General features: G+C 37.8%; 3 protein-coding genes across 3 annotated transcripts; all 3 read left to right on the forward strand.

Annotated features, from left to right (window-relative positions):
* Positions 1 to 1,374: 1,374 nt before the first annotated feature.
* ERA1 (Prenyltransferase family protein) lies at positions 1,375 to 5,485 on the forward strand. The gene is made up of 14 exons (XM_086240228.1): positions 1,375 to 1,572; positions 1,726 to 1,812; positions 1,955 to 2,060; positions 2,151 to 2,186; positions 2,422 to 2,504; positions 2,600 to 2,653; positions 2,749 to 2,800; positions 3,246 to 3,310; positions 3,561 to 3,617; positions 4,083 to 4,155; positions 4,348 to 4,434; positions 4,512 to 4,701; positions 4,867 to 4,970; positions 5,124 to 5,485. The coding sequence occupies exons 1-14, from the start codon at positions 1,451 to 1,453 to the stop codon at positions 5,355 to 5,357; spliced, it is 1,350 nt and encodes a 449-aa protein (XP_086096354.1). The 5' UTR covers positions 1,375 to 1,450; the 3' UTR covers positions 5,358 to 5,485.
* A 551-nt stretch (positions 5,486 to 6,036) lies between these two features.
* LOC147288721 (CASP-like protein 4A1) lies at positions 6,037 to 8,075 on the forward strand. The gene is made up of 3 exons (XM_086239773.1): positions 6,037 to 6,733; positions 7,002 to 7,137; positions 7,729 to 8,075. The coding sequence occupies exons 1-3, from the start codon at positions 6,159 to 6,161 to the stop codon at positions 7,921 to 7,923; spliced, it is 906 nt and encodes a 301-aa protein (XP_086095899.1). The 5' UTR covers positions 6,037 to 6,158; the 3' UTR covers positions 7,924 to 8,075.
* Positions 8,076 to 11,121: 3,046 nt separating this feature from the next.
* On the forward strand, positions 11,122 to 12,758 carry LOC147288722 (2-methylene-furan-3-one reductase-like). Its single transcript, XM_086239771.1, has 4 exons — positions 11,122 to 11,414; positions 11,537 to 11,860; positions 11,992 to 12,151; positions 12,336 to 12,758. The coding sequence occupies exons 1-4, from the start codon at positions 11,196 to 11,198 to the stop codon at positions 12,605 to 12,607; spliced, it is 975 nt and encodes a 324-aa protein (XP_086095897.1). The 5' UTR covers positions 11,122 to 11,195; the 3' UTR covers positions 12,608 to 12,758.
* Positions 12,759 to 13,451: the final 693 nt, after the last annotated feature.

The raw sequence follows: 13,451 nt of genomic DNA on the forward strand, positions 1-13,451 counted from the left end.
CTTTACAATATATTAATTATTAAAAATAAATAAAATCTATAATGGGTTCGTTTGACAGTACTTTTTAAAAAAACACTTTTACTGGAAGCACTTCTACTAAGAAGTACATACAAATATTTATAAAAATTCTAAGTGGTTCATATAAAAGTACTTGAAAATGCTTCATAAGAGAGCACATGTCACTCTGTCAGGTACGTTTCAAAAAATCCCTTAAAAGCTCTTTTATAATATATAAACACTTCTATTCATTTTTTTAAAATGCTACCAAAAGCATTTTTACTAATTTGAAAATGCTTTTGGTAGTTCTAAAAACAGTGTCAAACGAGTTCTAAATATAATTAAATAAAGTAATCATGATATATTTATTACATTAAGAAAAAATAACTTTTTATCTATTATAATCCTAATTTATTACTTCACCCTCCTTTATTATTTAAGTGAACTCCAAAAACTTAAAATATCATTATATTACGAAAAATTTACAATACTTAATATACCAACTATTAAATAGCATCTTCCTTTCATTATTTAGTATCAAACACTATTTTAATGTTGATAATGTCATCCAATTTCACTTTGTGATAAATTTATAAGAAAAATTGTATAATACAATCACCACATATCATATAGTGAAACTTTTAATCCTTAAATGTGGTCAGAGTTCAAATTTTCACGGGCAAACTCTCCTTCAACCGCCGGTGAGGACAACTTTGGCTGCTATGTCCCCATCCCACTGGTGAAGGCTGTTGGGTACATTTGGATGTGGTCAACAAATGGCCAAGCCCAAGAGCACTTAACCGACACCGATATACAAGTTGGGGTGACCACTAGGTCCACTACTCGAGCAGTCGAGCTCAAGTTTTCAACTTAACTGAACTTGAATTTTTATTATTTTGTCCAAGAAACAAAAAAGAACTTGAATTATTAAAGGAAATCCAAATTGATAATCTAAACTACACGTTCTCATAATCTTAATCTTCTTACGTTGCAGATACATCCTCTATTGAATTGGACCACATCAGTACGTACTCAACTAGAGTTATCTCTTATCTTGGGGAGGTGGCGGCCTTATGTTTTTTTGTCTTTTTTCAGTCAGAGCCACCATTAAAGTATTAACCCGTCAAAGTGGGCTTATTTGTTTTGTTATATAGCCCAATAAAATTGGGCTTATGTGTTTTGTTCTCTAGCCCAATAAAATTGGGCTTAGTTGAAGTACAAGGCCCAAGCTCATGGCACTGATCAATAGGCTATCCAAGCCCAATTTCACAGTCGGTTCAATGCTCGAAGCTCGGGTCCGATCCAATGTATTGGGGTTTTGAATTTTAATGATCCATAACATAGCAAACACCACCTCATTACTGCAGTTGGCGCCGCTTTTTCTTAACGCAACTAGAAGTCTAGAAGTGAACTCAAAGTGCAAAACGGTGAGTTTTGGTGCTGCAGTGTGGAGATGGAGCCGTCGGAGCTTCCCGTCGCAACCGTGACTCAGCGCGACCAATGGATGGTAGAGAGTTTGGTCTTTCGGGCCTACAACCTCTTCGCCAGCGTTCCCCGCAACGCTCAATCCGTAATGTAAAAATAAAAAATAAAAAAAATGCCCAATTCCACTCTCAACTCAATCATTCCTAGGGTTTCCTAATTCTAATCGTTTGGTTGGTTTTAGAATTATAATGATTTTTATTTTATTTATTTATTTATTTATTTTTATGGGTCTTGATTATAAAGGTTGGAACTTCAGCGTGACAATCACATAGAGTACCTAACGAGAGGTCTCAGACAACTCCCTCCCTCATTTTCCGCTTTGGATGCCAAGTAAAGCTCTCTCTACCTCTCTGTCTCACACACCACACACACACCACATACCCACCTAAATTTGATGAGCTGAATTTATAGAACTGGTTTAAAGTTTTTATTTTTTTGTGAAATTTTCAAATGGGTGCATTTGTCTTGTCAGTCGACCCTGGGTTTGCTATTGGATTCTGCACTCATTGGGTTTACTAGGGGAGTCTGTTGATGCTCAACTGGAAAATAACACCATTGACTTCCTTAGCCGTTGTCAGGTATGCACATAACCAATTGAAAGTTGTATGACAATCTCACATTGCTTAAAGTGAAAATAATGAAAGGCCGGTGCTTTTGTTTGCTTGCAGGACCCAGATGGTGGATATGGTGGCGGACCTGGACAGGCAAGTAACTGATCCCACTATCTGCCGAGGTGGCTTAGTCATTTTTGATGTATAATATTTGTTGAACTTCTGTTGGTGTTATTTGTGATAGCCTGAGTAAAACTGCTTTTGTCCAACCTTGAAGTTTGTTAGTTGCTTTCATTCGAGACTAGACTTATATAACATTATTTGCACCCTCTACTATATCATGTATTCTTTTGCTTACAATAGTTACCTTGTTAACTGTTTTGTTCAGTTGCCACATCTTGCAACAACTTATGCTGCAGTCAATTCACTTGTGACTCTGGGTGGTCATGAAGCTCTTTCATCAATTAATAGGTGGTCAGTTCATTCTCATAAACAAACTCATTCTTTTACAACAGTGCAATTCTGAGCATTTGGGAAGTGATTTGACATGATTCTTTTCCATTCAGAAGTAAATTGTACATGTTTCTGCGGCGAATGAAACACCCAAGTGGGGGCTTCAGGTTCGATACACATTTATTCGGGATTTTTGGAACCTTTAGAATATTACTTTTAACATCATTTATTACTTTTACCATCATTTATTACTTTTCCTCAGGATGCATGATGCTGGAGAAATTGATGTTCGGGCATGCTACACTGCGATTTCTGTTAGTCTCTCTCTCTCTCTCTCTACACACACACGTACATTGGTGCAGAACTGGAGATTACTGTTCTGCATCCCATTTTTAATGCACATAAGAATTCTGTTCATTAGAGTAGTTTGCAGAACTACAATGTGAGATGCCTTCTTGGGTAACAAGAGTAGAGAGCATTTTGTCTCAAGTGGCTATTCATCCATTGTTAGACTATTAGATCACAGCAGGTTCACGTTGGAGGTCTGGTTGTATGGCCAAAGGCATTTCCAATTGTTTCTCACCTACTCCTAAAGTCTTTTTGAACTTGCTAAGGCTTGTGCTAGTACCATCCTTGTTGTCCTAAAATTGTTGTACAATCGGAATATTTGTTTATGATATTTATAGTTCTGTTCTTTATTTACCATGTTGTTATATGCTTGCTTAATTTTCATCATGGAAATTTTACTCATGCTCACAGGTAGCAAGTATTTTGAACATTTTGGATGATGAACTGGTTCAGAATGTTGGAAGTTACATTTTAAGGTTGTTTACCAAGTCTTTAATTTTTTAAATTTAGCTGAGTCGGAATATTTTTTATTTCTTTTTGGTTTTAAATTGACCCTTGTTCTAGGTGTAGTTATGGTTATCTTTTCTTTTAAAAGCCTTTGCTGCCCTTTATTAGTAAATTTCTTCCTTTTGCCTTCCATGACATTGAGTCATTGACTGAAGTTTGTTCTCCTTGATATGAATTGGAATTAATATCACGGACAAATTAATTTTTATCTCTTTGCAGTTGTCAGACTTATGAAGGCGGAATTTCTGGGGAACCTGGTTCTGAAGCTCATGGTGGGTATGTTTCAGACTTATATCTGTTTAAGGATTGTAAATTTCAATTTGTATCAATGGTCTCTTTTCCTTGTTAAGTGGATGAAGTATTAAGACACTCTAGTTGGAGTGGAGAGCATGAGTTTGAAAGCCCTTGAGCATTAGCTTTTGATATTACTAAGTAATAATGTGACATCAGATATACGTATTAAAAAATTGGCATATCTATGTTCTTTTGACTACCAATCTTTCCTCCACTCACATGTGAAATTGTTTGTCTGCCTGTTTGTCCTTTCGCAAATTACCTAATCTGAAGATTGTACATGTGAAACAAAAATTTACTATTGTCAAGTTATCTTTGTGAACTTTTAGGCAATGTATTCTGGCTTCCCTTTTCTTTCCATCCATTCACCTGTCACAGATACATATGTGCTTGTTGTGTGCATTCCTTTGGCAAAGCCTTTGATAGATCGAGCAATTTTTTCTTCAGGTACACCTTTTGTGGGGTGGCAACAATGATTCTGATCAATGAGGTCAATCGTTTGGACTTGCCTAGACTAATTGTAAGATAGTTTGTGTCTCTTTGCGTGATTGAGATTAAATATTTCATTTTATAACTGCATATAATTATGAGAGTCTATTCGAGTGTTTTTTAATATGCTTCTGTATTAATATTCACTGTAGCTTCCTTTTGCGATGATTTCCATAGACATCTTTTTTAAATTTATTACAAATATAGTTTGCTATTGTATTAGGATTGGTTGGTATTTCGACAAGGGAGGGAGTGCGGATTTCAGGGGAGGACAAATAAATTGGTTGATGGTTGCTACTCCTTCTGGCAGGTGATTCTCTACCTTTTTCTTTATCTTCTTAGGGATCCTTCTTAATCATAGTTGAATTAATTAAAATAAGTGAACAGGGAGGTGTTTTTGCGTTATTACAAAGAGTATGTTCAATTATTGATGAACAATTCGTGCTCCCGGATGCTGGAAGACACTGCACTATGGATAGCCCGCACACTTCTGCAGCATCTAGTATATCTGAAGTGGGAAAAAGTTTTGAAGGCACTTCATCTCAATTTGACAAGACTCTCCATTCTAGGCAGGGAGGTAGGCTGACTTAGATGAGTTTAAGATGTTTGGCCATGTATTTTTTACCAGAATAAAATTGCCTCTCAATACCCATATTTTTTTTTGGTTTAACTTTCTAATTTTATATGCTGTGAGGTTTATCTTATAATTTTTCCATTCTTGTATGCATGGCTGAATGTCCAGAGAATTTCAATGATATTGGATATACTTTTATCAAGAGGCGTGTAGAAATGGAGCCACTTTTTCACGTCATAGCATTGCAGCAATACATACTTTTATGTGCACAGGTTTGGCTTCTGAATACAACTTCACACTCCGATAACTGGATGCTTGACTGCATGGGTTTTCAAATGGATATCTCATTTGCCTGATATTGATGTAGAAATTAGAAATCTTACTTCCCAGGGGTTAATGTTTCTAATTTGATTTGGTCGATGCAGGATGAGAAGGGTGGACTGAAAGACAAACCTGGGAAATCTAGAGACTTTTACCACACATGTTATTGTCTAAGTGGCCTTTCTGTATGTCAACATATGTGGTCAGATGATGAGTCTCCAGTGTTGCCTAGAGCAGTATTAGGTCCCTATTCCAATTTGTTAGAGCCAATTCATCCCCTCTTCAATGTTGTCGTAGATCAGTATCATGAAGCACGGGAATTCTTTACAGCACACTGAGCCACATCGTGCTTTGAGGTTTTCTCATAACTCAAGGGCTGGACTCTGGAGTAATGATGCATAATATGTGCAATGTAACATTTCATAATTCTGAACATGGTCTGTGATATATGGAATTTGTTAAATTATAGGCTAGCTCAAATACTGTACCTGTAACATGTACTCACAGTTATCAAGTACAAAGATGTGGAGCTTTTACATGTACCATTTCATTGGTTAATAAAGTAACTGAGTAACTGAGTTGTGGAGCTTGATGCGGTTTATAAGATTCTTAATAATTGTTTCTTTACTAAACTATCCATGCTCAGCCAGAGAACATTGGGGTTGATATTGAAACTCTAAAACAAACTTACACTATAACAGAGCACAAGACTGTGAAGACACATGGCACGATTGATGGAGAAAATCATGAATCTGAATAGCCAGAAACTAGTAGGAAATAGTAACGATTTTCTTTTTAATCCGATTCACTTGTTTGAATTGGTGACGAAAGACATAAATTTCTTGAAGAAAATAACAAAGTATACGTGTTTTCAACTAATTTTGAGCAAGTATTATTGCCCACCGGCCACCGCCCAGAACCTTTTTGTGTCTGGTGGTCCAGTTGACACCAACGTTGACAGCAACATGAACAAGTTAACGAATAAGGATAACAAGTAATTTTATTTTATGCTAAGTGTGGCACTGAGCTACTGCCTGGCCTGCTTTTGTTTTGTATTCTATTTGGAGGTTCTAAAATAAAGTCTTTGAAAAAACCCGTTCTCCAACTTGAACTTCCTCTCAATCTCAGAGTCCCCAAACATGCAAATGACCGTAAACCCAGGCCAAATTATGAAGATGGAAAACCAACAAGAACCACCACAAGACAAAGAAGAGGAAAAAGATGAAGAAGAAGAAGAAGAAGAACAAGTGGTGGAAGTGGAAGTGAAAGAAGGAAAGCACAGCGTCTCAGAACCACCACCACCCATTAAGTCTTGTTATTCACCTCCTCTATTATTCAACCAGGACCCCAAATCCCCATCTCCACCACCCGATTCTCCAACAGACCCGACCCATGAAACGTTTCACACTCCAGATACCAACCACGCAAAGCCTCCATCGCCACCAGTCGTGAAATCCCAAGATGGGTTTGTTGCTGGGCTTAGAGAGGTTCAAGACGAAAGTGGTGGCCCTGGTGGTGGTGGTGTTAATAGGCGAACATTGAGACCCAACTTATGGATATCGAAGAGATCGAGGAAGGAGAGCATGGTGAGGAGGGCTTTGTTTGGGTTTAGGATTTGTGGGTTTGTGTTTTGCCTGATCTCCTTCTCGGTTATGGCCGCTGACAAGGACCAGGGTTGGGCTTTAGATTCCTTTGATCGCTACAAGGAGTTCAGGTTTGTCATTTTCTCAGTCACTCACTCACACTCTGTTTCTCCAGAAAGTTTTTATTTGGTTACGGTTATCTTGTTCAGTATCATATCTTAAGCAACATAAACAGGCTTTTGCAATACAAATTCCCAGATCCAGAGCAATTTTGTTGAATTATTAGTTGTTTATCTTTGTTTTTGGGCAAAATTGGCATGTGGGTATTCGGAGTATAGTGAATGTGAACAAGGTTATTAATTCAATTTTCATTTTTAATGTGAAATGTATTGATTGTAGGTACTGCTTGGCAGTGAATGTGATAGGATTTGTGTATTCAGGGCTGCAAACCTACGATTTAGGCTATTACTTTAGCAGTGGAAAACATGTAATACAGCACCATCTCCGCCATTACTTTGATTTCTTGATGGATCAGGCAAGTCACAAGCTTTTGTGTAAACAAGAGGCTCTCTAATAATATTAGTATATTACTAATTTTCTTACCTAACGTAGGCCAAAATTTTTCTATATTCTCTTAGCAATTTTATGATAAATTATGGGGACCACAGCCTATGAAGTTGGTCCTACAGCACTTGGATGGTTATTACTCATTGGTTGACTATAGTCTATACTTCTTTATTTGATGAATGGAGTATAGTATGTGTTTATTGCTCACATCACATGTTGGCCATTGCTTTTGTTTGTACCACACGGAATTGTATGATCAGATAATTGTGGACCATCTAGTTCATGACTTGTTTAGGGTTTACCACCTTTTCGATGTGTAAACTTGTGTCCGTTTGCTAGGAAGCAAATGACCACATCTTAAAGCAAACATACATATAGGACATACTAGATTACTTGCGATTGCTTAAGAGTGTCCAACAGCTCAACCCTATGTATGAAACTTTAGGGGCATAATATGGGGACCCCAAGTTGCTATGTGAAAAACCCAACAAAACATTTCAGATTGATTTGTTTAAGTTTCCAAGCTTTTTAATGGTGGAATTGTTGTTTGGCATGGCAGATTTTGACATACCTTCTGATATCGACATCTTCATCGGCTGCTATTCGAGTTGATGACTGGGAGTCCAATTGGGGCAAAGACAAGTTCCCAGATATGGCTCGTGCTTCCGTGGCGTTGTCCTTCCTTGCCTTTGTTGCTTTTGCCTCCTGCTCTCTCATCTCTGGTTATACCCTGGGTACCCTAAAATCTCTGTAGTTCGTAAGTCTACCTCTGTCTGCCTTAAACCCTGTAATCTACCATCATTTTTTTTCCCTTCTATTCGTTTTTACTGAACTATGATTCAAGTGAATTGATGTATAAGAAATGTTTCAAATTTTTTACACAATGATAAACTTATATTTATGTCCTAGGCCAGTTTATGGATCATGATTTAAGGACTTTTTTCTTTTTCGCTTAGAGTACCTTAGGTCATTCTCAAAAACAAAGAGAGAACCATGTGGAGTTGTTAATGGACTTGAGAAAGTAGGTTTTGTTTATTGGGCCAAATCCGAAACATTTCCAATACCGAGTCTGCAGTACTTGCGAAAGAGAACATAAAGGTATATTCATGTATGGAGAATTACAATTATGGCAAGGGTGGGGCTATGCGCACCACCCCATTCTGCTGAGTTGACCACCCCCCTAATTTTTTGCCCATTTTTGCCCATTTTGCCCTCCTCTCCTCCTCCCCCACCCAGCCACCACTCCCCCACCGATCCCCTCCCCTCCCCAGCCCGCCCCCAGCCAGCCCACCCCTACCCAGCCAGCCCGCCCGCCGTCGCACCCATCCCCAGCCAGCCCACCCCTACCCAGCCAGCCCGCCGTCGCACCCATCCCCAGCCCGCCTGCACCCCCTCACCCAAGCCCAGCCCCCGTCGCACCCATCCCCAGCCCGCCCGCACCCCCGTCGCACCCATCCCTAGCCCGCCCGCACCCCCTCACCTCAAGCCCCGCCGCGACCCCCGATCTGGAGAGAGAAGATGGTAGACAGAGGGGAGAGAGAGAAGATGGCAGAGAGAGGGGAGAGAGAGAGAAGGGAGATCGGGCGGCGGGGAGAGCTGGGTGTGGGCGGGGTCGACCGGCGAAGGGGAGGGCTGGGTCGCGCCGGCGGCGGGGAGGGCTGGGTGGGTCGCACCGGCGGCGGGGAGGGCTGGGAGGGGTGGCCGGCCAAATTGGAGGGGCTGAGTTTTTTTTTTTTAATGCAGGGGCAAAATGGGCACAAAGGGGTAAAAATTTAAGTGGGGTGGTCAACTTAGTGGATTAGGGTGGTGTGCATAGCCCCCCCCTTATGGCAAAGATCATGTGGGCTGTAACCCAAAAAAAAAAATAAAAAAAGATGGTGTGGGCTGACTTAATGATTCAATTAGAATAGCTAGAAGATTGATATTCCTAAATTCCAAGCTGTAGCCCAACTTTTATAACAATTCCACGAGACTCACGAGTAACTCACTAAATAAATGGGTTATACAGTAATATTGCATGTTTGGCATGTACATATTCATTGACCACATTTCTTATTATTCATTGGCATAATGATAAAAATGAGTCTTATATGAATTATGTGAGAAATGTGACCGGTAATATCATGAATGTGATAAGTCTCAAAAGTTTTAGTTTTTCTCTTTCTGTTTTTTTTTTTCTTAATTTTCACTACTCAAAAAGTCAAAAAACATTAATTGAGAGAGCATTGATGGTGACCAAACGTGTCATAATCACTCACTTAAAATTTGTTAAGTGATTAGCTTTAATTACTATTTTGTTTTTCTCTCACTTTTGTCCTCTCTCAAAACAATCTTGTATCATGTTAGCTTTAATAGTAAAGAATTGTAATTAAAACTAAATATGTTGCGAGTTTTAAATGAATGATTGATCGATCATGTGAGGTGGCAAAAATTTTCCATGATGCTATATAAACTACCTTGTAGTCTAATTTTTTATAAATCCCAACTATGTGAGAGTTTATATTTATTCATACTCTATTCTATAATTCATTTATTTAAAACAAGTAAAAAAATTAACGTATCAATCAACTACAACAATTAAGATCAATAAATTAGAATATAAAGTTGTGCCCTTTAAACTTTTTTCCGTTGGTAATACATACTTATCATGTTGCACAATGACATTTGAACCTGAACAGAAAATGCATCTAGGATTCTAGATGGAGTGTCGTTATTATTCGGATCTAACTTTTTTATTTTTATGCCCAATATTTTTATAAAATATAATTTTTAATTCTATGCTAATGTAAATTAACTTTTAAGGACTTCAAAACATTTAATTAAAAATATACGTAACACTATTTATACCCAACAACACACACCATATTAACCCAACACTATTTAACACCCAGCAAGTTTAATTGGTTATTAAAATGTTAAACCCAGATTTATAGTTGTGGGCAATGTTTTTGGAATTTTGATGTTTGTTATTTTCAACCAAACAAAACATCTGGAATTTTTTACAGGTTCATTCGCCCTTCAAATTGATATGTATCTTTCATTGTTAATTTTCAATATGGGTACTTGTTAATATATAATTAAGAATATGGAAAACAGAGAACCTCTTGATAGTGAGAAAATAGAGAATGGAGAAGAGATGAGCTGATGAGGTTGAAAGAGATGGAAAGGAAAGAAAATAATGGGTTTTGGTTTTTGCTCGTCCTGCATGATGAGAAATAGAGGGATCGAAAGGAAAAAAATTTTCAAAGATACATTCTGATTGATACCAGGATAACAAAACCCCTTCCATTCCCTCACAAAATCCATCTGCAAAGAACGCACGTGGTGTGTGGGAAGAAGAAGCGTCAAAGTTTGTGCAATGGTTATTGTTCTTAAGTACATAGTAATGGTGTTGGGTGAGTTGTTTGTTTTTTGTTGTGGTGCTATTCTTTGTAAATTGAAACAATCTACTGGTGCCAATTTTTTTTTTTTTTTTTTTTGTATTAGAAAATGAATATGATAGTATCAGATGGGGCAAACGCTTATACTAGCTGTGATTGACAAGGCAAAGTTGGCAAATTCTAAAAATAGTGTGAAAAGAGGGAGCAAAATCAGATCTCCGGGCGGGAAAGAAATTAGGGTTTGAGGGTTTCTGGATCAAGGTAAATGGGTGTATGTTTGTTGGGTATACTAATAAGAATTCAATGGGTTAGTTATTTAGTTGTTGGGGTTTTGGTAAAGGTAGTTTAGAAAAATTCATTGGGTGTATTGATAAAGTTTTACTCTTTTGAAAATTATGTTGAGTGTAAAACATATGTTGGGTAGGAATAGGGCACCATTCTAGATGCCTTGAACTTTTTTTCCTCTATGCCACGCAAGTAAATAACCAGCTTTCACATCCCTCTCCCATCGCCAACAAAATGTAACGTTGTCACCTTTCACATAATCATAATGGTCTGTGACTCTGTAGTGTCTATAAAGTGTGTGCCATCTCTCATTCATTATTTCACCAGAAACCCCTTCTAAGTTCTAGCTTGCTGTACATCAATGGCTGCAGCTTCAAGTGATTCCATACCCTCTGTAAACAAGGCTTGGGTGTACTCGGAGTATGGAAGCTCTGCAGATGTTTTGAAATTTGATACAAATGTGACTGTTCCTGAAATAAAGGAAGACCAAGTGCTCATCAAGGTTGTTGCTGCATCTCTTAACCCAGTTGATTACTTGAGACTGCTTGGGTATTTCAAGGCCAGTGACTCTCCTCTACCTGTGAGAGCCTTTCTCTTTTCATTTCTTTAAGAATTGTTTGGTGTTGTTGGAACTTGCATTATAATTCACCCATTTCTTTATAATTTTTCTTTTTTTTTTTGTTTATTTAATTTTTGTTGCAGACAGTTCCAGGGTATGATGTTGCTGGTGTGGTGGTGAAGGTAGGGAGCCAAGTGAAGAAGTTTAAGGTGGGGGATGAAGTGTATGGGGATATCAATGAGAAAGCTTTGGAGTACCCAAAGAGGTTTGGGTCCTTGGCAGAGTACACTGCTGCAGAAGAAAGAGTGTTGGCTCTCAAACCCCAAAATCTGAGTTTTGCTGAAGCTGCTAGCCTTCCTCTGGTTATTGAGACTGCCTATGAAGGCCTTGAGAGAGCTGAATTTTCTGCTGGTAAATCCATTCTTGTTTTGGGAGGTGCTGGGGGTGTTGGAGTACATGTTATTCAGGTATAACTTTAAATTTTATTTCAATTTTAATGTTCCATATTTCTCATTAATTTAATGCCTTAATTTAGAGCTCATTATCCATTATTAGTAACATACTCAATTATAATAATATATGTTATTATGTGAGGCAGCTAGCAAAGCATGTTTTTGGTGCTTCCAAAGTAGCAGCTACAGCAAGCACTAAAAAACTAGATTTTTTGAGAAGCTTGGGAGCTGATTTGGCTATTGATTACACCAAGGAGAACTTTGAGGACCTGGCAGAGAAATTTGATGTAGTATATGATGCAGTTGGTAATTAATTAAGATTCTTCATTCTTCAATATTAATTGCTGTATCTTTACTTATACATGATGTCACCAACTGAAAAGAAAATATATCAGTGTTATAATCTATTGGTTGGTTTTCTAGGAATATTGAAATTGAATCAAAGATTGAAATTATTATATATTGGTTTTGTTTGAAAACAAAAAAACAGGGCAGTCAGAAAGGGCAGTGAAGGCAATGAAAGAAGGAGGGAAGGTTGTGACATTAGTAACACGTCCAACAATAGCACCACCAGCCTTATTATTTGTGGTGACTTCTACTGCCTCTATCTTGGAGAAACTGAAGCCTTTTCTGGAGAGTGGGAAGGTGAAGCCAGTGCTTGATCCCACAGGCCCATATCCCTTTTCCAAGACTGTTGAAGCTTTTGCCTACCTTGAAACTTCCAGGGCCACAGGAAAGGTGGTTGTGTATCCCATCCCATGAGATCATGAGAGTTCCTGTGTCTGTATAGAACCCATTTCCATATGTGATATGGTGTGGTTGTTTGAACTTAAAATACTTGCAATAAGGGGATGTGATCATGTGAGAAATATATGCATGCTATATATATATATATAAGTTGGACTTTAATTTCCTTACTTTCTCTGCACTTTGTTTTCTTCCTCAGCTTTATGTTTCATGTTGATAATGAGAAACTTATATTTATGTCCTAAGCCAGTTTATGGATCATGATTTAAGGACTTTTTTCTTTTTTGCTTAGAGTACCTTAGGTCATTCTCAAAAAATAAAAAAAGAGAACCATATGGAGTTGTTAATGGGCTTGCGAAAGCAGGTTTTGTTTATTGGGCCAAATCCAAAACATTTCCAATACCGATTCTGCAGTACTTGCGAAAGAGAACACACAGGTATATTCATGTATGGAGAATTACAATTATGGCAAAGATCATGTGGGCTGTAACCAAAAAAAAAAAAAAAAGATGGTGTGGGCTGACTTGATGATTCAATTAGAATAGCTAGAAGATTGATATTCCCAAATTCCAAGCTCTAGCCCAACTATATAACACTTCCACGAGACTCTTAACATCGACTACATTAGGTAAGTTAAGGTCAATAAATTGGAATATAAAGTCGTGCCCTTTAAGCTTTTCTTTGGTAGTAAGTCCAGAAATTGTTATCTTATTGCACAATGAAATTTGAACCTGAACTGAAAATGGATCTAGATGCATTGAACTTTTTTTCCTCTATGCCACGCAAGTAAATAACCAGCTTTCACATCCCTCTCCCATCGCCAACAAAATGACACGTTGTCACCTTTCATAGGTCCCCT

Source organism: Dryas octopetala, chromosome 4 (assembly GCF_963921425.1).
Source record: "Dryas octopetala chromosome 4, drDryOcto1.1, whole genome shotgun sequence".
Lineage (NCBI taxonomy): Eukaryota > Viridiplantae > Streptophyta > Magnoliopsida > Rosales > Rosaceae > Dryas > Dryas octopetala.